Genomic DNA, 25,144 nt, shown 5'->3' with positions numbered 1-25,144 from the left:
AAAAACTTTACGTAAGAAAGAGGCAAGGCATTGTGAAAATATCTTCAAGCTCACAATGACTTCACAGTGCGAGGCGTTGTGAGCTTGAAGTTCGGCTATTTTCACAATATTTATCTGTGGAACCGAGTCAAACAAAATGCAACGCCTACAATTCCAAGTGCTTGTCAGGCTGGACTAGCTGGTGGGGGGGTGCAGTACGTAGTTCAGACTAGTCATTGGTCTGACAAACGACAACCCACCTCAAACCCTGACCTAACCATAACCTTTAAAATAAGGGTTTCACTGGAAAAATACTGCCAATTTCGGAATAATATTATATATATAATATTATATTATATATATCGGTATAATTATTATTATTTATATTTCCGATTCTACAAAAATATCTTCTAAATCCTCAGTTTTCTGAAAAACCTATGTTTCTATGTCAGTGGTGCTTTTTCATGTCAAGGACCCCCAGAATTATCTGTATTTGGCCGCAGACCCTCATCTGAAAATATGTTGTTCCAGGGACCCCCCCCCCCCCCCCAGAAACAAAGATTTTAGTTAAAAATGTTCGCTCTGAAAGAATACATATTCAAAGATTTGCGCCACATTTTCAAGATCTTTCAAAAATAGCAGATCTACAAGCTCGTAGCGCGGCACACTATGAGCTTGTAGATCTGCTAAGTATAACAATAATCCTTAAACCCCGTCCTGAATGGTTTAATACCTGGCAGGGGATGTGTTTAAATTTAAACAAATAATAAAAACAAAAAAGTCACTATGGCACTGATTTATGCAAGAACACATTTATAACCTAGACTTTAAACAAAGCACTGATAAAAAACACCTTTCTTCTATATTGTAAATGCTTGGTAAAAAGGCTCTGTGTTATATGTGCTTTTTGTTATGTGCAGTCGCGTTAGCAAAATACTTGCTGTGGCCTATTCTAAACAAAAGGCAAACTGTAGCATGTTTATAATCCATTTTTATGTGCAGTTGCATACCAGTTCTCTGAGGTACATAATCAGTGTTGTATGGTTTTCCAAGCTTCTGCCTGAATCTCTATTGGATATCAACGTGAATCGTCGCTCTCGGGCGGAAACCTCCTATCTCCGTATTTAAACAGTTCATGTTTTGTCTTCTTTTTGATAATTAATGCCCTATTTTTCCCCATACAAGAGTGTTGCACAAAAGTAGTGAAAATAGCAGATCAACGAGCTCACAACGCTTCGCATCGCGAGCTTGTAGATTTGTCTATTTTCAGTATTACTTTTGAAAATTAAATAATCATAATCAATAATCAATCATAATCAAAGGAATCATTTTGGACATACAAGGTTTCCACCTGACCTCGACCATATAGTAAGTATATCATTGAATTAGTATCCATTGCATATCTATCTCTGCATTGTTATGGCTGAATGGTGCGTCGTTTTCCAAACATTTCCATTGGAAAGAATGTCACATTTGAAATGGGCGTTTAGCTGGAGGAAAAATAATAAAAAACTACTTTTGATATCACCTCTAATCTCAGTCAGAAGTCGTCAATACGTGTAAGAATACACATTTAACATAAATACAATAATAATAATTATAATAAAAAAAAACATCTTTAAACATTCTCGTCATGTTCCCCAAAAATGCAAGAATGGACGGTCGGCGAAAAACAAATACATAAATACATTTACAATAGCTACAACCTTTTTTCAAAAATATTAAAATGTGTGCTTAAAATCCAAAGTATAACACTCACATTTGGAATTTTTGAAATTAAAGTACAAATATACAACTGAAACTGAAATGCGCGAGAGACTGAAGGATGAAACGACACTTCATCATGACATGACAAAAATAATTAATATACATGATGTGAAATATACATTAATAATCTCACTTAAGCATTTACAATTTTGTTTTTTTCAATCCATTGACATACGGAAGGTTTATATTACAGGAGGGACGGACGCAGCCTTAGCTAGTGGTAGAACAAGTGCATAGCAAAATAGATCATTTTGACCGAGTTAAGGAAACGCATGAACCTGACAAATAAAACATTAAAATAAACAATATTTGTTTTAAGGCAAATCTCAATTATTTGAAATTGGCATAGTCTGAGAAAATGTCGACAAAGTCTTGTACCACTCGGTAGCAGAAGTCATATTGTTCCTGTGGAAAGGAACACAAAAAATAAAACAAATTAGTTCCCATGCTGATCAATTAATTGTGAGCTAAAAAGCACAATTTTATACTTTGGCAATTCAAAAATAGCAGTTATACAAGCCCATATGAGCTTGAGGATCTTCTATTTTAGAAAAATCATGACATATTTCGCAAATCTTTGAATACAGTTTAAAACTCTTTGGATGCCAGGTATTAATGATATAGGCTGCATATAGTTTAAGTTTAATATCTCTGCTGTCCGGAGGAAACCTAAGAACTCCAAAATGTTAATTGTAATTTTTCAGGAAATGAAAAATATACGTTTTTATAAAACCCTATATGTTTTTTAAACGATGCCATACTGCCTCATCAAAGTTGGTGTTGTGACTTTAGATATTGTCAATTACTTGCATGAGAAGGAGAGAGGTGGTGGAGTTAGCTGTTTTAGCAGACAATTTGAGGGTCCAATGGAGTGAAGAGGTTTTGTCCAATGCGGTTTTTTTCCTACTTTCCATTGGTTCAATATTTTCGAAACAACACACAGACGTAAAGGGTGTTCAATAGCACTGATTTATGGAATAAAACCTAAAAAGTTGAGGTTTCCTCCGGAGAGCAACACATGTAAAATTGCCACCCACCACTGTCTGGACCATGTGAGGCCTCTGCATACGTAAACTCTTCACAGTCTGGAACACGTCCAGCAGACCCTCGGCCTTGACCCGCTCCAGGATATTGCTCAGTGCAATGAACGTACCGGTTCTCCCCGCACCAGCACTGCAACGATACACACAACACAACAGAATATAATATGAATGGATTATGTTCTTCCTGCTGATACACACAACAACACTACAGCATTGTTGTTTTTGACAGTAAATTTTGATTTTAGTTTTAGTCACATTTTAGTCACCTGAAATGTTCTCGTGTTAGTCCAGTTTTAGTCGACTAAATGTCATACGATTTTAGTCGACTAAATCTACAGTTGATTTTAGTCGACTAAAATGTGTTTTGATGTCGCTGTGAACTTGTAGATCTGCTATTTTCAGCATGCGACCTAGCATAAAACTGGATCTCTTGTCCACTAGTCCCTACCTAACATTTTAGTCTAGTTTTTATTTGTTGATGAAATTGTCAATATGTTTAGTCTTAGTTTTAGTCATCATAGATTTGTTTTTATTTAGTTTTAGTCAGTCTTAGTCGACGAAAACAACATTGCACAACAGAACATATGAGTGTATTATTTATGATCGCCCTGCACCAGCACTGCAATGCAGACAGGACAGAAACAATTACATGTAGGAATGTTCAACGTTTGCACCAGCACTGCAACACACACAGAACATACATTCAGCACTCAGAGTATATATAAGTAAGTATTTACTTATACTTTCGTTCTCAGCAGTGGTGGAAAGGTACTTTTCCTACTTTCTTTCTTACTTAACCAATTTTGACCTGAGATCAGATTCTAAAAATGTCTTCTACATCCTGACAGTTCTCTGAAAAAGCATGTCAGTCGTTTTCCGATTTTTCAAAAATAGCAGACCTACAAGCTCGTAGCGCGCCACTCGGTGGCGCGCTATGAGCTTGTAGATCTGCTATTTTTCAATAGCTAAAGCACAACATAATGCTGTACATATACAATATTTGCCTCTGAGATGTTGCCTCATAACTTAACAGTACACCACTGGTTCTCAGAGAACTTTGTTCGCTTTGGAAAGCCTCTGCCTCTGCAGCAGAGAGGAAATGAGCTTGAGAATATTGCTGTCAGCCATTAGACAGTTTGGAGAGGAGGTATTCTTAGAGTTCTACCTGCAGTGCACGACGATGGGATGGTTCCCTGACTGCTGCTGCTGTCTCTGCACCGAGGCGATGATGTCGATCATGCCTTTCCCCTCGGCGGGGATGCCGATCTCTGGCCAGCCGTGGAAGTGGAAGTGCCTGATCAGCCTCGTCTGCTTCTCCTTGGAGAGAGAGAGGAAGAGATGATGGCAGGAAGAGATGAGAACAACATACAGCGACAAACACCACAGTACAAGCTCACAACTTGGCATATTATTGCAGCACGGTGTGCGAGCTTGTAACTGTAAGTCTGCCATTTCTGCATAGCAGATTTCGTAAATGAATGAACCTGCGTGATCACACCACAGTGTCACACAGAAGCATCATCCAGAGCTACCAACCTGCACACATTTTGTGTACCAACCACACAATTCTAGGCGTATAGACACCTAGAATTGCGTGGTTGGTACACAAAATGTGTGCAGGTTGGTAGCTCTGCATCATCAAGTAGCAGATCCGCAAGATCAATCTGCTACTTTTGAATTTGAATCCTGAAAAGTAACAGTGTTGGACATATGAGGTTTCCACCCGGCAAACACTAATATATATATATATATATATATATATATATATATACACCGGTATATATAATATCTCTGCTGTCAGGAAATGAAGAACACCTTATATTTTGAAAACAAAGCAATACTGCATCATTAAAGTTGGTGTTGTGACTTTATACATTACTTCCATGAGAGGGGGAGAGGCGGTGGAGTTAGTTGCTTTAGCAGACAGTTTTGTCAAAGGCCTTTTTTTACTACTTTCCATTGGTTCAATATTTTCGAAACAACACCCAGACGTAAAGGGTGTTCAATAGCACTGATTTATGCAAAACAAAAAAAATCTAAAACAAATCTAAAACCTCAAAAATGGACCAAGGATATGGTATGTCCCAAGTAAAATGTTTATTTATCATGCCATGCCAGCCAGCGTTAAAGTGGCTAATTCGTCGACCACAGTCTCTAGTCTCCTTTTCTTATAAATATTATTATCTCGATGAGTCAGAAACGCTATGATAATAATCATTAAAAAAGAAAAGTTTACAGAGCTGTATACGTATTCTGAATGTCAGTGTAGAGAGAAGCTTTAATAAGGTGCTGTGCACTATAGTATACTGTATGTGGTTAGATAGTGGGAATCCAGAAGGTACAGTAGCAGTGGGAGGCCAGTGAAACATGCTGCATGCACACTCTTAATTCCAATTACCTTTTCCTCCAAAACTCCCAAGCCAGGTTTATACGGAGCCAATTACTGTGGCTTAAAGAGCCTAGTTCGCACCTTTGGTGGGCAATGTTCTTTGGAAAGAAGGATGATTAATGTTGGCTAGAGTCCCTGGTTTATCAGAATGCAGAATGTGAGATATTCTTGATGCTTTGCTGTTAGTATGATCAAGTAGGGAGTTATGTGAGAGTGTCATCAGTGTCCATACCCAAGGCGGGGTTGGCGAAAGGGCCTTTCTTTGTGGAGTTTGCATGTTCTCCCCGTGTCCCCTAGGGTAACCTCACAAAACACATGCAGTAATCCTGGTCTCTAAACTACCTCCCAGTGGACAGCTGGGGCGCCTGACGGAGGGAAAAGGAACTGGTTGGAATAACGTGTTCCTTCCATGTGCTATGTCAGGCTGGGGAAATTCTCCCCCTCTCAGGTGAAAAGAAGCAGCTTGGACTCCTCATGCATAGAAGGAAGCATGAGGTCAGTCCGCTGCCTCCCCCAGGTTGGTAGAGGAGGTGTAGCGCCCAGCATTACATTAGATGGTTGACACTGGGGCCCCTTTTCCACCGGTTGGTTCCCAATGGGAACCGGTTCAGTTCTTTTTGGTTTTTAGTCCATGAGCCAGAGCTCCAAAATTGAAACGTTAATTATGAATTGAGTGGGCAAAACCATACCTATATTAGATTGTTATCACCATGAAACTTCCCCAATTGAGTACTTACACGAAGACAATGATTTATTGTATTACAAATTTTACATTTTTTAATATGCAAATGAGGCATTATGTAGGAAAATATGCAAAATAATCGAAAATATGAAAAAGCTACTACTGTGGAAGGGTTATCATGTATTTATTTACTTGTATTGATCCTATAAACAATTTAATATAGTGTATAGTTCGTCCACAAATGTTGGACCTCTGGCTCATGGACTAAAAACCAAAAAGAACTGAACCGGTTCCCACTGGGAACCAACCGGTGGAAAAGGGGTCTGGGTGAAAAAGGGGGTTGTGATATCGTGGGATAAAAAAATGAAGTTAAAAAAAAGACTATGACTAAGGCCCAAACCACACCAATGATTAACCATGCAACTCCTTGAAACCAACCATTTGCGAGTAGTTGCAACCACAGTGTGCTGGCCCACCGTATTACGCGAACTATGCGACCGATGGCCCCGAACATGCCCTCAAAGTCATGCATCCAACAAGATTTGAACTGAGGAGATTGGACATCCACCATCGCCCGTTCTTCTTTAATAACACAGGCTAGGAAGACAAGACCCAACTAGATCCAACCATAATAATTAAGCCAATGAGCCAAATACAATTACAGGGAATGTATTAAGACCCCCGTGGGATCTAGAAACAGAGCCTACAGGTGCATGGATACTGGGGAGGGGGTGGGATCTAGAAACAGAGCAGCAGGTTAGCAGCAAGCGAGGCAGGGAGGCGACAGCATGCAGCGACGCACGACCGCACAGCAGGAGAGAAGCCAGGAATGAGCAGGTACTGTAGGCAGAGCCCTAAAGAGTGCATGTGACAAGCAGTGTTGTTTTTGTCGACTAAAACTACGACGAAAAATGTTCGTCGACTACCTTTTTTCACTGACGAAAACTAAATGGAAACTAAAACTATGACTAAATGTATTTACAATTTCGTCAACAGATAACTAGACTATAATGTTAGGAAGGGACTAGTGGACAGGAGATCCAGTATAATTCATTTTACACTTGGTTGCATGCTGAAAATAGCAGATCTACAAGCTCACAACGCGTCGCGCTGCGACTTGTGAGCTTGTAGATCGGCTATTTTCACCAAGTGTAAAATCAGCCATTACGACGGCATCAAGGCCCTTCAAAATAAATTTTAGTCGACTAAACCAACTGTAGATTTAGTCGACTAAAAGTTGACTAACACTGAAACATTCCTGGTGACTAAAATGTCACTAAAACGAAATCAAAACTATTCAAGTCTCAAGACACTATGACTAAAACTAAAATAAAAACAATCTGCCAAAAACAACACTGGTGACAAGTCACCTGATCAGGTAGACGCGCTCTCAAGTTGTCTGCCTGAACGTACCATACTGTAGCTACGCAGGCTAGCTGCACATCATGTACTTACCGGGCCAAAGGTGAGTACCAAGTCGCGCAGACTGAAGGTGTCACAGTCTGTGACGCCTTTCATCTCCACGGTGTAGTCTCCATAGGTGACTGAGTCCTCTGAGGGCCAGTACTGGAAACACTTGTCCTGCAAAAAAGACACATTTATTACTCACTTAAAAGTATCAATACTGCTTTGTAGAAATAATATATAGATATTTTTTGCAGTGCAGACAGTCATGCTTAACCATCTCATTTTAAATGCTGCTATGGTAGAGCCGATAGATAGATAGATAGATAGATAGATAGAGATAGAGAGATAGATGGATGAACTAATGAAGGTTCATGAGTAGCTCACCTGCTCCCTCTCCTGGAGTTCGGTGAGCATGACAATGGAGTGACACTTCCATTCCCACACCATCCTCCAGAAGTCGTCCACCGTGTGGGACAGAGGGCCCTGGGTGGCGATGAAGTAGTCCTTCTGTCTGTAGCCCTGCAAACACACAGACACACCACAATGAATGAAGTAGTCCTTCTGTCTGTAGCCCTGCAAACACACAGACACACCACAATGAATGAAGTAGTCCTTCTGTCTGTAGCCCTGAAAACACACAGACACACCATGAAGTAGTCCTTCTGTCTGTAGCCCTGAGAACACACATAAACACCACAATGAAGCAGTCCTTCTGTCTGTAGCCCTGAGAACACACATAAACACCACAATGAATGAAGCAGTCCTTCTGTCTGTAGCCCTGAGAACACACATACACACCACAATGAAGTAGTCCTTCTGTCTGTAGCCCTGAAAACACACAGACACACCACAATGAAGTAGTCCTTCTGTCTGTAGCCCTGAAAACACACAGACACACCACAATGAAGTAGTCCTTCTGTCTGTAGCCCTGAAAACACACAGACACACCACAATGAAGTAGTCCTTCTGTCTGTAGCCCTGAGAACACACAGACACACCACAATGAAGTAGTCCTTCTGTCTGTAGCCCTGAAGTGCCTCTCACCTAAAGTATCGCTTTTGACCACATCGGGAGACGCTCTGTCTCAAGAGAACTATAGAGCCACGAGAGGCACCGCCGGCCGCCGAGCGAGCTTTAAGCGAGTCGCCGTGCCAAAAGTTTCTAAAGTTGAGCCGACTCGAGTTACGTTCCAGTTACGTCCCGATAGGCACAGAATCGTAAATCATGTTTTGGGGTGAGCGTTTGGCCCAACTGCCACTACTGGCCAATCACAGCACGTCCTTGCACAAGTGCACTGGCCAATCACAGGCTTTTGGGATGACATGGCTAAGACTAACTAACTGAAACTAATTAGACAAACAAATTAGAAAAAGAATTACCGGGTAAAATCATCCTGTCATCATTTGTCCATGCATTCTTATATCCTATGCTTTTCAGCTTTCCTCAATCCTCATAAAACACGAAAAACTAAAACTAAATACCAACTAAATTAAAACTAGTACATATCTAAAACTATATATGCATTCATTAAACTAACTAAAACTAGACTGAAAGGAAACACCAAAAAAAAAGAAAATCGAATGAAACAAATACTATTTCTAAAGTATTAAACTTCTGGGTATTTATAGACACTTTAAGACAGTACATATGAAGTTCTTACATCTATGAAGGAGGCGTTGACGTAATCTGTGAACTCCTGTCCTCTTCTCATGGACAGAATAACTCTGTTGAAGTCGTCTGGAACACAAGGTGGGACAGGAAACCCCATCAGAACCATTCAGAATAGAGCAAGTGGACCACAACTAGTATCACATACAGGCATACAGCGGTGCTTTTCAACCATTTGCACTAAAAGGACAAGGTCCATTATATATTTGGCACCTGAGCCACAGACACCATAGGGCAGGACCCCCAAATTGACACTTATTAGCCCCGCGGACCCCCATTTGAAAAGATATGCCAGGCACCCCAATAAGAGAAGATTTTTACGGCGCCAAGCAGTGAATTTCAACCCGTTTACTTTCAAGGACCCCCAGTTTGACATGCATCAGTCTATGGACCCCCATTTAATGGAATTTCTATCTCTGAGACCCCAATTTATATTGTAAAATCAATGTTTTAACTCTGAGTGTACAAATGGAACCAAATTGACCCGTTAAGGTCCATTTGGTTCCATTTGTACACTCTCAGAGTTACAGACCCATAAGGGTACATTTAATTCCTAATTATCATTTTGCACGCACGCACGCACGCACACACACACACACACACACGCACGCACGCACGGACCAAATTCACAAAATAACTCTGCCCGTTCACACACTTTCAACCTGGCATTCCAATTTTGGGGGAGCAAAAATATTATTGTCAGGCCAGAGGCTGTAGCTATTTGGGATCCTTGGCATGGACACATTAAGGTTTACAGTGTAAGATAGTGAAAACATCACAGCAGCTCAATGCTTCAAGGACCATGGGATAGGATAAGATAAGATCTCTCTCTCTCTCTCTCTCTCTCTAGGTGGTTCTAAATGTTTATGGGAAACCCAACATTATCTGTAGGTTGACATTAGTCATGAGTCGGCATGGGCATACAATGGGTTCTATTCAGTGTGGTTCCCTCTTGTTGCTTACATCGTTGGTTCTCACACCTTTTCACGTCAAAGCCCACCACCAAATGAACATGTATTTGGCCACAGTCCCCCATCTGAAAATATGTTGTGCCAGGTACCCCATACAAGATGACTGGCTGGTTCCTAGGCGGTGTACAGTATACTATAGGGTTAAAGTAAACGCATTTAGACATACGTTCGATTCTACAAATGTCTTCTAAATCAGTTTTCAGAAAAAACCTATGCTTCTGTGTCAGTGGTTCTCAAACTATTTCATGTCAAGGACCCCCAGAATTATCTGTATTTGGCCCGCCGACCCCTCATCTGAAAATATGTTGTTCCAGGAGACCTCCCAGAAGCAAAGATTTGAGTTAAAAAACGTTCGCTCTGAAAGAATTATAATCAAACATTTATGCCAATTTTCACGATTTTTCAAAAATTGCAGAACTACAAGCTCATGGCGCGGCACTCGGTGCCCATCCTGAATGAGGTAAACTGATGTTGATGCTTTATGAACACAATATTTCTGAGGATCCCTTGAAACATCCCCAAGGACCCCTGGGAGTCCCCCAGACCCCTGGGAGTCCCCCAGACCTCCCTTTGAGGACCCCTGGCTTACATGGAATGATCTGCAGAACTCGGTTCTTCTTCATGTTGGCAGGAAGGTTCCCCGTTCGCATGTTCTCCTTCATGATTCGCATGTTTGTCAGTTTCTGAGGAGGAATTGGAGCCAGCAATGTTAATGTTATAGACATACAAATTACCTTCTTTGTTTTCATAAAATGTACATAACTATATGCCTTTGTCACCGTCTACAACCAAGCATTGTTCATGGAGTAGGTGAATATCCAATTTATCCGATTCTGATACTATGATATTGATAATGAATTTATTTATAGGCCTATAGCACATTTCTAGACAAAGTGCTTTACATCAAAAAAGAACAACGAATAAATCATATCGGCACTGTGGGTCAGAAACCAGCATGTTCAAACAGTGGCACACACACACACACACACACACACACACACACACACACACACACACACACACACACACACACACGTACCTTAAACTCCTCCTCCAGCCCCACCCTGTCGAAGGGGGCCGAGGTGTTGTGCAGCTTGTGCAGGTGTCCTTCCAGAGAGGACACGTCCAGCTCCGTGTCTCCATAGAGGTAGTATTCTAGTAGGGCCTGGTAGATGAACGAGTACTGGCTCTGCATGACGGGGGGGGGGGGGGGGGGGGGGGGGGGGATGGGACCGTGAATGTCATGTCACTATTATCCCATTGACCCCATTTTGACCTGAGATCAGATTCTAAAAATGTCTTCTACATCCTGACAGTTTTCTGAAAAAGATTTTTCAAAAATAGCAGACCTACAAGCTCGTAGCGCGCCACTCGGTGGCGCGCTATGAACTTGTAGATCTGCTATTTTTCAATAGCTAAAGCATAGCATAATGCTAACACCAAAAGGGGTTCCCGCCCAAAATAGCCATTTAGACATCTTCTAAATCCTGACAGTTTTCTGAAAAACCCTATGTTTCTATATGTCAGTGGTGCTCAAACTTGTTTCATGTCAAGGACCCCTAGAATTATCTGTATTTGGCCGCCGGACCCCAATCTGAAAATAATGTTGTTCCAGGGACCCAGAAGCAAAGATTAGAGTTAAAAACGTTCGCTCTGAAAGACTATATATCCAAATGCCACATTTTCACAATTTTTCAAAAATAGCAGATCTACAAGCTCGTAGCGCTATGAGCTTGAGCTATGAGCTTGAGCTACAAGCACTATGAGCTTGTAAATCTGCTAATTTTCAATAGCTAAGGCATAACATAATGCTTCAAAACACCAAAAGGGGATATCCCTCAAAACGACATGAAACAGGAGGCATGCTGCTCTATGCAAGTGTTATCTGTGCTATGTCCACAGATAGAACTTGTGTAGCAGCACGCGGCCTAGCTGTGGACCATGTTCCAAGTCATAAATCTATTTTGTTGTATGATATAAATTATAATAATTTAAGTGTCCACATCGGACCTGCAACGTGAGCAACTCAAAGTGGATGTGGTTGCATCTGCGGTCTAATCCAGCCGATTGTCCAAATAAAAGTGGAAGTGGGAGGTGTTATTATTTCATTGCCTTCATTGTTACATATGGCTGTAATAGGAGTTGAAGCAACATTGTCAGTGGAATATTGGCAACACACCCACACCAGGAATGCTAGCTCACAATACTTGGGAATCTCAGAGGACAGATGGGATAGTTCATTAAACACCTGCATGGAACTTGGAGAAAACTGAGCTGGGTCGTCACAACACCGGCCGAGTATGACAGACTAGACTAGGCCTTAATAAAGATCTAATTTAGTATCCGATAGCCGATCCGCCCGTTTGCGAGCTGGAAGGTCGGCTATTTTTTTTGGTCACGCAACGCTGTCAGATGACATGAACATAAATTACAATTAGGCATTTGCCAAACAGAACAGATTATACCGACGGCGTGGCGTGTCTGAGAAACGACAGGAAAGCGGTCAAGTTAACTTGGCTCCGACGCCACGACGACTCACATCTGTCTGGATGAGCTGCGAGCGCTGCTCGCGTATCTTGGAGACGAAGCCAAACACGTTGATCTTCTGCTCGGCGTGCATCGTGTCTATCATGGCGTCGATGACGATGAAGGTGCCGGTCCTTCCCACGCCAGCACTGGGGAGAAGAGAAAGACACAGACACAGACCGGAGCGGAACCATAAAACATAAACACCAATAAATCTGAATATTATGAACACTTGCAAATGTTATGCCGAGGAGGAGGAGGACTCGCTAGAGACAGACGGACATCTGAAGAGCATTAGCTAAATGTCATGACTAAATCACTCACAATGTTTTCACGTCCGTATCCACAGGAACAAAAAGTGTTTTTCGAAAAACTGAAGTAAAAAAAAGAAAACCCACATCAGTCGAGGGGGAAACCCAACGGAACATGTGAGAAGAGTCGGAAATAATGTGCAGTACAAACCACTGGAATTCATGCATTAAACATAGGTCAGTGAACAATACGGCGCTGCGTTGTTATTCATTCCACCAATGCTCTGTAGCTATGTGAATCTTGTTGTTACAACTATCCATGGCACAACGGAATTATTCAAAATCTAAATTAAACAGAAAAACTATTTTTGGACACTCCTCAAATGGCACACAAACACATGTGAAAGTTTACTTTAACCCATTGCTATGATGTCTTGATCAAAGTTTGCCTGTTATCTCTCCTATGGTGTATATATGCTATACAACGTTTCGACCTGTGTCGGTCTTTCTCAGACCGACACATTGCGAGCCCTTGTCTTCGTTTATGCTATCTGTTAGTTTAACAGTTTGGCTCAGCACCAAGACCGGAGGATGTGCGTTATATATGATCTCATTCTGAAAGTTATACCTGCAGTGGACCAGGATGGGACCGGCGAAGGGCGGGTTGACAGACTTCACCTTCTTCAGGAACTTCAGCATGCCGATGGGGGAGAACGGCACTCCAAAGTCAGGCCAGCTGGTGAAGTGAAGCTGGGTGACCAGCCTGGATGTCTTGGACGTGGCATCGCTAGCCTGCTACAAAGACGAACGCGAGCACACACGCGCACACACAATGAAACACAAAGGCACAGACAGAGGCAGACACACAGGCATGCACAAATACTCATACTGCACTTGATGTTACCAAACTTTTTCACCCGTTCCACCATACTTCCACGGCAAAACGATGACGCACCACACTTATTGATACTCGGGTCTCGATAAATGCCGAATCGGGTTTGTAATGGACCCGATATCCGGGCTCCATCCCTACACAGAAGTGTATGGTGCTGTAAGTAAAATGCTATATAAATAGAAATGGACTGACTCACTGACTGACTGACTGATTGATAACAGGCGTGTATTAATGTGTTAATATTCTATGCTACATTAGGCCTATATGTTGATTAAATGAATACATAGGACCCTAATGGAAACAAGTCCCCATGACATTGTTGTGTGTTAATCCTTTCAGCCTAAATGTCTCACTGTACCGTACGTGTGCCGCTTTAATTTCTGACTAATTAAGTATTCAATCAACCAAATCAAAAACACTGTGACACAAACTCACATTCTGAATGCAGAACTTGCGTATGGTGTAGTCTACCAGGATGGTGAAGTCTTAAACTCACATTCTGAATGCAGAACTTGCGTATGGTGTAGTCTACCAGGATGGTGAAGTCCTCCACGGCCACCCTGACACTGCCGTAGGTCCAACAGCCCTGGTCGGGCCAGTACTGGTAACACTTGTCCTGTGGATAGAGAGAGGAGACAGAGACTCAAACCCTGCTCTCAATCAAATGGATTGGACTTACACTGTTTCCACACCTAAGCGCAAAACGGTTTTGCGCCGCGGACAGAAGAAGCTGCGCGCCGTGTGCACAGCTGGTTTTTAGACAGCTGGTGGATGGGAATTAAGCTCCACCTCCGCGGTCGATTGACGCGGAGGAGAGTGCTTCCGGGAAATCTGGCCGTCGCACAAGTCGTCCGCGGAAGTGGAGCTTCTTTTCCATCCACCAGCTGTCTAAAAACTGTGCGCAGCTGCTGTGCGCAGCCGAGAACGTGCGCGGCTCTTTAGATAGTGTGGCAGCACCTTTACAACAGCAATTTTTAGAGGGGCGCTAGCGCCTGCTCCAATGCATGGCTTTACAAGATTACGTCATAGACCAGCCAAGTCTATGGACCTTTAATGTTTGTTTAGAGCATACATTCTAAATGTCAAGTCCTTGCCAAAGTCTATGGACTTTAATGTTTGTTTGGGGTAAATTATGATGTAATTTGTGCCAGCCAAGTATATAGACTGGTAAAGGGTAAATAATCAGTGACGTAATCTTGTAATTAGGGATGCACCGAAAATGGCTAAAATTGTATTTTCGGGCTATTCGGTTTCGGCTCAAATAAGCCGAAAAATATCACCGAATAGTAGTAGTGGTCCTAAAGTTGTGAATCGATATAATTCAACTAAACTGCGGGAAAAAACACAGATGTACAAGCCCAAAGCGCTGTGCATTGCGACGGGTAGATAACTTGTAGATCTGCTACTTCCAGCACAGGAAGCGCATGCTTATGACGCTCTTTAACTATGCATCAGCAGCCAGCGACGCTGCGACAGTCACAACACACGAGCACTCGAGCAGCAGTCAGCAGACGGAATGCACAGACAGATCCGACACAACTTTATTGGACACATCTGTGCTTTCATCCATGCTTCCATAGCCTTTTAAATCTTATTTCCCATCCACGGGCACAAGCAGTGATATCGGTGCAGCTTCCACCCGATCTGTGGTGGTGTTCTGTTGTCTGACGAGGGAGGCTACTAGCTAGTAGCTAGCATGGGAGCTAACGTTACACACGAGTTACACACTCGCTGCTGCGTTTACACAGGCAGACACAAAGACGAATGGGAATATCATTTGGAGCTTTAACAATGAATGATAGACTGTATCATTGCATCTGCCCGTGTTTAATGGTCAGGGTTTCACTGTCCACAGCAGGCAGACCTGTCAAAACTATGCACTTGTCAAAACTATGCAGACCTGTCAAAACTATGCAACTATGCAAGTCAGAAACATGCCACCACCTATAAATTCAAACCCACCTCTGGAATATTGCTATCTCATTCCACTTTAATTTATTTTATTCCATAGTCTTAGTTTTTCTCTAATAAAGTTGTTTTTATTTGTTTTCTCATGTTCTCCTTGAAAAGTGTCTAAGTACTCAGAGAAGCATTATATAAATAATATTATTATCACTATTATTATTACTACTTGTTTTATTGCCTATGCTTATGTAGAAAAAAAAGCTCACTGCTCAGGTCAAATTCATTAATTGAGATGAATTAATCACAAAGCCTCCAATTAATTAGATGTTTTTTAATGGACCCATAAGTGTTTATTATTTAAGTTAGGTTTTGCCATAATCATGTCTTTTGCCATAATCAGGTAGCTTTACAACAAAGATGTATTCGGCTATTCGGTTTTCGGCCAACTGTTTCCTATATTCGGTATTCGGTTTCGGCCAAGAATTTCCCTTTCGGTGCATCCCTACTTGTAATACATTTATTACATTTTTCATGGACATGAGAACATCAACATGCCCCCAAAAATCTGGGCGCGTGATTCTATGTCCAGCTTTGAGGATGTATGTAAACACAAACATCGTCCTAACACAAACATTAACTATTTTTCCCCCCATGTACGTATATATACGGACTTCGACGCTAGGTGGCGTCATATCCCAGTTCCGTATAAATACGTACCCCAACGTATACTATTTATATATACTATAAAGTAACTATATAATGGTTGAGGCCTACGGAAGCTTTTAACTCGGAGCCCGCCAGAACTCGAGACAGTCCTTTTGTTACGTTCCACGCCAAACAAGAGAAAGCCGTGAACTAGCTTTTAAATTAATTATAGCTTAATTAAACTGTTGCGCAGCTTCTGTGTTAATCCCAGACTCTCTCGGTCACACACCGACCTACGGTGAACCATAGAACTAATTTCGGTCACACACAGCAATGAGCATGAGATCCGCGCACACACACACCACCACAAACACACACCCCACACACAAGTTCACAACCCTAGCCCCCCCCCCCCCCCCCAATTACGGTCATGACTGCAGTAAGGCCACCTACCACACAAGATGAATTTAGGTCAAAAATACCTTTTCTTCCTGTGGTGTTATTGGCTACTGTCTCCAGATACTGTGGTGTTATTGGCTACTGTCTCCATATGCTGTGGTGTTATTGGCTACTGTCTCTAGACGCTTTGAGACCGGTGAACCCATATGGTGATTGAGTTTTAAAGGTTTTATGACATTCATTTTCATTTATTTTTATTTTTTCTTTTAGGTTTTATGACCTCAATTACACCCAAAAAACATTGAACATTCATTGGATTTTCTGTGGTCTCAAGTTTTCTTTGGGGTTTGGAAGCCTTTTGAGCTACAATGAAAACAGGCAACACATTAAAAACAGTGACATCTGCTGGCAAATTCCATTGACAAATATGGGATTTGCAGGATCTTACATCACAAACAGCAGGAAAATCAGAGCACCTGTTTGAGCCAGAAAACCCCAGATCACAGAAAATCTACTGAATGTTAAAAGTTCATGTTTTTTGGGTGCAATTGAGATTAGAAAACCTAAAAAAAAAATAAGACCTTTTTTTAATGTCACAATCCCTTTAATGTTTGCCCAGTAAGGTTTAACTGGGCAGGGTCTTTACCCCTGGTGGTGGTGGAGGGCACTGGGCAGGGTCTTTACCCCTGGTGGAGGGCACTGGGCAGGGTCTTTACCCCTGGTGGAGGGCACTGGGCAGGGACGTTTAGGGCAAATGATTAAACCATTATAAACCAGGGAAATGCATTTTAATGGTTTAACACCAGAGTGGCTGTGAGGTCTGTGAGGTCTTTCTGACCAATTCTGAGTTTTTTAAGTTGACTATCTTTAGCCTGTGGCAGCTCTCAGAAGATTCCCCCTTCCAGGACTTTTCTTAAATATTGTATTCAAATACCGGTAATCGGTTTGTTTTTTGTTTTTCATCTGGAACATTTTCTAAACATGAATTTAGGCATGGTTAGGCCATGGTTCTCAGAAGGAAACCGATGGATTGTGCAGTCCTGGTAGGGAATGAGGCATTTGCTGCTTTCTTTCGTTTTGGGGATTTTAGCAGTTTTTGACAGGGTGGCATTCGAGCATGGGGCTAAATATGTATTTTTTCACAAAATGTTATGGTGATTTATTTTTGTATTATTTACTATAGTCCTAATAAACCCCAGGAAAGTACATCTGGTTACAGAAGATCACAGGATCTACTGAATGTGAAGGTAGCCTACTGGGGGAAGGCTTATACTGTGTGCATAGGCTCACAGTTTGTCACATTCAGTAGATCCTGTGATCTTTTGTGGCCAGATGTAATTTCTTGGGGTTTATTAGGACTATAGTAAATAATAAAATAATAAATCACCATAATATTTTGTAAAAAAAAACATATTTAGCCCCATGCTCGAATGCCCCCGCCCCCCCCCTGTCAAAAACTGCTAAAATCCCCAAAACAAAAGAAAGCAGAAATGAAAGAAAATTAACACTCACCTTTTAGTTTCTCTAATAACAACCTAAAACATGAACCTTGGTTGAAAAAAACTAAAGTTGTCCTTTAAGTATCTCGTGGTCTTGTTCACGAGTGAGGGGATATTAGGTGACGTTATACGAGTCAACCTCCTGCTTGCCAGACTGAGCAGCACAGTGACGATACAGATCCACGGAGCACAGCGAATCAGCCTGGAACCCAGACTGATTTTCTCGGGTGCCGTCATGGGTGCCAGTTCCCACCTGATGTCGTGTGGGAGTTCAGACTGATCCAGACCGTACCGAATAACTGCTAGCTTACATAATGTCTTGAGGCTAGGACTGAAGTCTAAGACGTACAGGTCATCATCAAACTTCACATCATCATCCTCTTGTGCTCCAAAGAGGACGACACGATCTCCCACCGTGCAACAGCACATCCAAGAGAGAAGGACCATCAGAGATGGTCCTTCCCCCTTCGGCTCAACCTTCCTCCAGGAGGTCGTCTCTGGACTGAATTTCCACATATCATCGAAGCACTGTGACTGTAAGAGCACTGTGTTTGGAACAAGGTTTCTAAAGCCACCAAATATGAACAGGTCTCCATTGTAAGTAAAGGCTGAATGACCGTAGCGTCCTACTGGAAGAAGCTGTGTAGAAGGTGTGTTCATCCACTGGTCTGTCTCTGTGTCAAACACTCTGATGGTGTTGTGGCAGACCCCTGGATATCCCTCAGACCTTCCCCCAAAAACAAACATCTTTGTCCCGATGATGGTGGCAGAGTGACCTTCTGAAGCAGGAGGTGGAGTTCCTCTGGTGTTAATTAAAGTCCAGACCATTGTGCTGGTGTCCAACTTGTACATGTAATTAGTGGGTTCATCCTCCATGTTGCATCCTCCATGAATATACATGGCCTTCTGCAACACACAGGCTGAGTGGTCGCTCAACCCCTCTGGAACAGTCCCAGAAACCTGTGGTTTGAACCATCTGTGGGCGTCGACATCAAATGCATAAAGCAAATTCCAGTAAGGCCACCCTCCCCAGATGTAGGCAGTATATTCTATCAGCACAGCTGTGTGGCCCCATGTAGGAGCCTCAAGGTGAAGTTCTCCTGTTCTAGGCGTCTTTGGGGTCAACTTCCTCCATCTTAAAGACACTGTGTTGAAGACGTGCACTTCAATGTGCTCTTCTTCGTCTCCTCCAAAGCAGTAGATCTCGTGTCCGACCACCACAGCAGCCTGGTCCTCCCTCTGTTCTCCTTCCAGATGTATCGTCCATTGAAACATTTCACACAGCAGCTCCACCGTCAATGAGTGTTGACGACCAGTTTACAGATTAACACGTTAGGAAGGCAGCTCGGTTTCCTCGTTGCAATAAACTGATTCTAAGTGTGAATTGGACAATTATATATAATGAGCAATTACACAGTTGTGATGTCATTGCATGTCATACTGTAGGTTTATGATGGCACGCAATCTGATTGGCCATTTGGCAAAGAATATCAATTGATATTTATTTGTTTAATATTTGTTAGAAAGAACTGTGTCAGTACTATGACGTCAGTCATATAAAATAGCTCAAGGCTCTGATTACTTAGGTTAGAGCCCGCCACAGTGGTGTCCAGTTAGAACTAAAACCAAGGTGCTTCGACTTCTACACTCTAGCTTGGAGCAAACCCCAGTTATATATCCTCCGAATAGTCTTGACACGATGACTAAGTCAATCAGATCTATCCATTTATGGGTTCTACCACATCTATCTGATAACAGCACTATAGGTCGGCTCGGGCCAAATATAGGGATTGTCATACTAGACACATCATCTGTCATATCGCCCCATGTGATAGTCAGATATGGCGTATAGCCCAGCGTCCTAGTCGCATATCCCCCATAGACTATAAAAACAGTGGGTGTCCCTCACTTAACACAAGTGTGATTTTTCCATCTACACCAAATCTCTTTGCCGAAAAAAGCAGATCTACAAGCTCAAAACGGGTCGTAGATCTGCTATGTTTGGCTAATGTCCCCCCCCCCCCCCCCCCCAAGAATAGGCATGCTTCAAATTCAAGCGGTTAATTGCGACAGCAAGTCGCATTTACTATGAAATTGTGCATTTCCCGTCAGTCAGTTGTTTGGTTGGTCACCCTCATGACATCACGTGACATCATCAGGGATGGAGATCATCAATATTAAGCAGATATATGGGAATGCCCATATATGGCGATCCCTGATGTCATCAATATTGGCCAGCAACTCTACATCTGAACTCAAACCCTTAGATCTCCATATATGGAGCTGACCTGTTCTTAATTAAGGCCAGGCCCTACCTGGGCCCTCATCAAACCCTGTACACTCAAGACACTGCCCCCACTGCCACCCTTAGATCTCCATATATGGAGCTGACCTGTTCTGAAATTCCATATGTTGATCTGACCTCATCAAACCCTGTACACTCAGGACACGCTCCATATATGGCCAGTACAGAATTCATTGCATATGTTGATCTGACCCCCCCCCCCCCCCCCCATGCCCAGCAGTCTGCTGTCACCCAGGCGGTTGCGTGCGTGCGTGCGTGCGACCTCAGGCGTCTTACTGGTGTACAGCTTGAGAATATCGACGGCGCATAGAAAAAGCAACGCATCGAAATCTCGTCCTTCTCGCTCCTAGACATCAAAAGGACCGTTTTCCTCACGGTTAGACGTAGGAAATTGATTCAGAGGCTTGACTTTAACCTAAATCACACGGTGTAAAATTGCAGGTTTCATCTTCACAGCGCCCGTGGAGAGAGAGAGAGGGGAGGCGATGAAACCCCTTTGGCGGTTATGAGGTAGTCTCACAGGGCCTTTATTACCCATTACGAGGCCATCGATTTCAACCTGTGCACACTCTGTGGTTTTAATCTCCTCCACTATTCTCCTCGTATTGATCTCTCTCTCTCTCTCTCTCTCTGTCTCTCTCTTTCCTGCCGCCATTCCTCTGAAGCCGGGCGGGCTGCCTGGGTCTGGTAACAAGTGAAGCAACAGTCTTGTAAGAGAAACCCATTTAAGAGAAGGTCGGAGGGGGTCAATTGTTTAATCTGAACTCTATTGCACAGTCTATTAGACAGGGATAGCCAATTTCGTGGTCTATTAAACAGGAAAAGTCTATTCCATAGTCAATTAAACAGGAAAAGTCTGTTACACAGTCTATTAAAAAGGAAAAGTCTATTCCACTCAGTCTATTAAACAGGAAAACTCTATTGCTCTGTCTATTGACTAATTAAACCCTACACAAACTGAAATGCTCTGAAATGCGCATTTCCCAGCACACCAATTTAAAACCTAGTTACCCGGGGTGACCGGGCTTTTTCCGCTCGGGCACCCAGACTGTGGAACGCACTGCCAGTGCACATTAGGGTAGCACCATCCGTCCCCCTACTTATGTCTCGTCTGAAAACCCACCTTTATACAGAGTGTTTTTTAACTACTTCATTAGCCAATTGTACATACATGCTTGCTATTGGTTTGTGTGCCATTATAATTTTGTTTATACTGTGTGTTTCTTGTTGTTTTTTTAATCTTGTTCTGTGCAGCACTTTGGAACTATGTTTTGAAAAGCGCTATACAAATAAAGTTCATATCATATCATCATATCAATTATCTTTCCAGAAAGTAACAGATCTGCTACAGAACTTCTGCCAAAATGTGCAACCCCCAGAATAGAAAAGCTATAGGATTCAAGTGGTTAGAAAAATGGAAAAGTCGATTCCAGGACCCAGAAAGACTTGAGATGGTGGTTAAGAAAAAAATAAAAGAAACAAACAAACACTCACTTCTTTCCTTTCTTTCAGGTTTGTCAGCATGACGACCGTTGCAACCTTCTGCTCCCACACCGTTCTCCAGAACTCAGCCACGGTGTCTTCTTTTGGGCCTGAGAGGAAGAGAGACTCAAATTAACGTCCGTCCGTCCGTCCATTCCAGAACACTGAGCATTATTCACACACCGCTGACTGACCCTCTGGTTCAAGTCCAGGTCAGACATCTGTGCTAAATCCCCCCCCCCCCCCCCCCCTCTCTTGCTCTACTGTGGATAAAGTATTCACACTAACCAGCCCGCGGACCACCATTTGAAAATATATGCCAAGGACCCCCATAAGAGAAGGTTCGCCTCTAGCAGTGATTCTCAACCTGTTTAATTTCAAGGACCCCCAGGTTTGACATGCATTAGGCTACGGACCCCCATTTAATGACATTTCTATCTCTGAGACCCCCAATTTATATTGTGAAATCAGTTAATTTAACTCTGAAATGGACCCTAACGGGTACATTTGGTTCCATTTGTATACACTCACAGAGTTACAGACCCATAAGGGTCAATTTGGTTTCAAACTATCATTTAAGCTGGGGACCCCCTGGAACTCCCTCAAGGACCCCTGGGGGTCCCCGGACCCCACTTTGGGACCCCCTGCTGTATAGAGGGGCCAGTATTCCATACATCACAGTGATATGTTTCATGCCTTACCTTGTGTTGCTATAAATTTGTTGTTTTCCGTGTAACCCTAAAAAAAGAAAAGAGAGAAAACTTTCAAACGGCAGACCAAGACCATATGTTAAAAGGACAACATGTCTTTTTTTGATGGAACATTTTGAGAAGGGCCTTTTAAGACAGCTTTATTCACTGTTATAAACCCATTTTGACCTGAGATCAGATTCAAAAAATGTCTCCTACATCCTGACAGTATTCTGAAAAAGCTATGTTTCTATGTCAGTCGTTCTTTGATTTTTCAAAAATAGCAGACCTACAAACTCGGTGTCGCGCCACTCGGCGCGCTATGAGCTTGTAGATCTGCTATTTTTCAATAGCTAAAGCATAACATAATGCTAACATCAAAAGGGGTTCCCGCCTAAAATGGGTTAAATGGTAAATGGTGCATTCATATAGTGCCTAAAGCGCTTTACAAAGATTGCGCATTACATTCACCCATTCACACACACCGATGCCGGAGGAAACCATGCAAGGCACCAACCTGTACATCGGGAGCAATTAGGGGTTCAGAGTCTTGCTCAAGGGACACTGGGAACCATCCATTCCCCATCCGGCCACTCTACCCCTGAGCCACCGCCGGCCCAAAAATGAAAAATATGATCTACCAAAGCAAGTGATTTCAGAGAGAGCAACTCACATCGATGTAAGACGCGTTCACATAGTCTGAGCAGGGGTTTCCGTCCAGCTGAGTCAGCACCACTCTGGAATGGTCATCTGTTGGACCAAACATTTTTTTTGATGAATTGAACAATGTGGACCCTGTTGTAAACAAGTGTAATGCTTAATTGGGTCGTCCACTCACAGTTGACAGTCTTTGTATTGAGTTTGTGCTTAAAATGTACTGTAAATTCTACAAACTGTTAATAAATATTTCAATCAATCAATCAAACAAACACACATCAGGGTTGATTTTGTCTACTAAAGACCTATTCATAGTCCAGTTCTCGGTGAAGAGGTGACCACCGAAACGGTGGTTAGTAAAAACAGAAAGATGTGTTGACCACTGCAGCGGTGTGATCTGTCATGTCATGTTGTAGTTTTCGGTGGTCACCTCTTCACCGAAAACTATGACAGACTAGACTATATGAATAGACCTTCAAACTATGACGAAAAATGTTCGTCGACTACCTTTTTTTCGAAAACTAAATATAAACAAAGTAAAAAATAAGCCATGATGAATAAGACTAAGACTAAATACTGTATAGGCCTATTGGTAATTCCGTCAACACATAAACACCAGACTATAATATTGGGACTAGAGAAGAGATCCAGTAGAACTAAAAGAAAAGTAATTTTATGGTTGCGCTAGTGTTGCGCTCTAAAAACAGCAGATCTACAAGCTCACAACGCGCCACAGTGCGACATGTTGTGAGCTTGTAGATCGTCTATTTTCAGCATGCAACCAGCAAGTGTAAAATCAGGCATTATGACACCACCAAGGCCCGCCAAAATACATTTGTCTGTTTTTTCTAATTTCAAAATGTTACCAGGACTTTCACACAGACCGTGGGAACGCTGACGAATGGACAACTTTATGGCATTTTTAGAGAGAGACGGAGAGACAGACGCATGCAGATGCCTCCATTAATTGTCATACAGCATGAAGGATCCGACTACGAGTGTTGAAAACAACGGCTCTCCACAAAGCAAACCGTAAACGTAATAATTGTATTATGTAACTGAAACTGGAGGAAGGAAAGCAAAGCATGCGTTTGAAGTGAGGAAGTGGTGTCTCAGTGAGAAGGAACACAGACGGAGGTGATGGACCGTGACGCCCTTGGTGTGGCACGTGGTGCACACACACACACACACACACACACACACACACACACAGGAAGAGCCGTCTGCACGAGCACGGAATAAAGTTCCCGGTTTGATCCCCAGGACTGGCAGGAACAATCCCTCGTCAAGTGATTGATTGATTGAAATGTATTTTTTTAACAGTTTGCAGAATTACAGTACATTTCAAGCACAAACTCAATACAAAGACTGTTAACTGTGAGTGGACGACCCAATTAAGCATTACACTTGTTTACAAGAGGGTCCAATTCATCAAAACATTTAGAGACGTACAAATAGACACTTCTATATAGCCAAAGAACAGAACAGGAATTCATCATAAAGGAGGTAAAAAGGGAAAATAAACATATACAGTGAGGGGAAAGAGGGGTGGGACCGAACGTCTGCATATGAATGGGCGTCCGGAGATTCAGGTTTGGGTTGATTTGCTGTTTGCTTATTGTGAGTAAATTGAATTGAAAATTGCTGGGATGTGTTTCAGTACAGTATGTCTCACTCCATATACTGTATAAAAGGAAGCCTGCAGGCCAGGGGACGATAGTATACGCACAGGTAACAGGCTGAGTGAGAGCTGCCTGCCAGATAGGGAAGGCTCTTTGAAAGCAAGGGTATGGCCTGTTACGGCTTCTCGTCTGTTTAGGTGTTGTTCCGTCGCGTTGTCTTTGACTCTTCAAGTTTGTTTATGTTTTACAACTGTTATTTTGGCCGGTCTTATTTTGCGACTTTGTCTTTGCCGAGGCTGCACTAGCTGTAACATACTGGTGTAGTCACTCTGCACTGCTGGTGGTGGAAAGGTGAATAAAAAC

At 42.5% G+C, this 25,144-nt stretch overlaps 1 protein-coding gene across 4 annotated transcripts in view; it reads right to left on the bottom strand.

Moving 5' to 3' along the window:
• Positions 1 to 690: 690 nt before the first annotated feature.
• The window catches only part of ptprea (protein tyrosine phosphatase receptor type Ea), a 132,667-nt gene continuing 108,213 nt past the window's right edge, over positions 691 to 25,144 (bottom strand). For all 4 annotated transcript variants that reach the window (XM_083788126.1, XM_083788127.1, XM_083788128.1 and 1 more), the window contains 14 exons: positions 23,176 to 23,252; positions 22,515 to 22,551; positions 21,826 to 21,923; positions 14,075 to 14,194; positions 13,312 to 13,478; positions 12,446 to 12,581; positions 10,946 to 11,095; positions 10,496 to 10,589; positions 8,928 to 9,004; positions 7,652 to 7,786; positions 7,316 to 7,441; positions 3,955 to 4,106; positions 2,784 to 2,919; positions 691 to 2,151 (listed from right to left, as the gene is read on the bottom strand). In XM_083788126.1, coding sequence (XP_083644252.1) covers positions 2,077 to 2,151; positions 2,784 to 2,919; positions 3,955 to 4,106; positions 7,316 to 7,441; positions 7,652 to 7,786; positions 8,928 to 9,004; positions 10,496 to 10,589; positions 10,946 to 11,095; positions 12,446 to 12,581; positions 13,312 to 13,478; positions 14,075 to 14,194; positions 21,826 to 21,923; positions 22,515 to 22,551; positions 23,176 to 23,252 — 1,580 coding nt within the window. In that variant the 3' untranslated portion in view covers positions 691 to 2,076. The remainder of the gene's footprint in view (positions 2,152 to 2,783; positions 2,920 to 3,954; positions 4,107 to 7,315; positions 7,442 to 7,651; positions 7,787 to 8,927; positions 9,005 to 10,495; positions 10,590 to 10,945; positions 11,096 to 12,445; positions 12,582 to 13,311; positions 13,479 to 14,074; positions 14,195 to 21,825; positions 21,924 to 22,514; positions 22,552 to 23,175; positions 23,253 to 25,144) is intronic.

The sequence above is a fragment of the Protomyctophum parallelum genome (genome assembly GCF_964188405.1).
Source record: "Protomyctophum parallelum genome assembly, chromosome: 17".
Lineage (NCBI taxonomy): Eukaryota > Metazoa > Chordata > Actinopteri > Myctophiformes > Myctophidae > Protomyctophum > Protomyctophum parallelum.
This window is presented reverse-complemented; position numbering and strand designations above follow the sequence as displayed.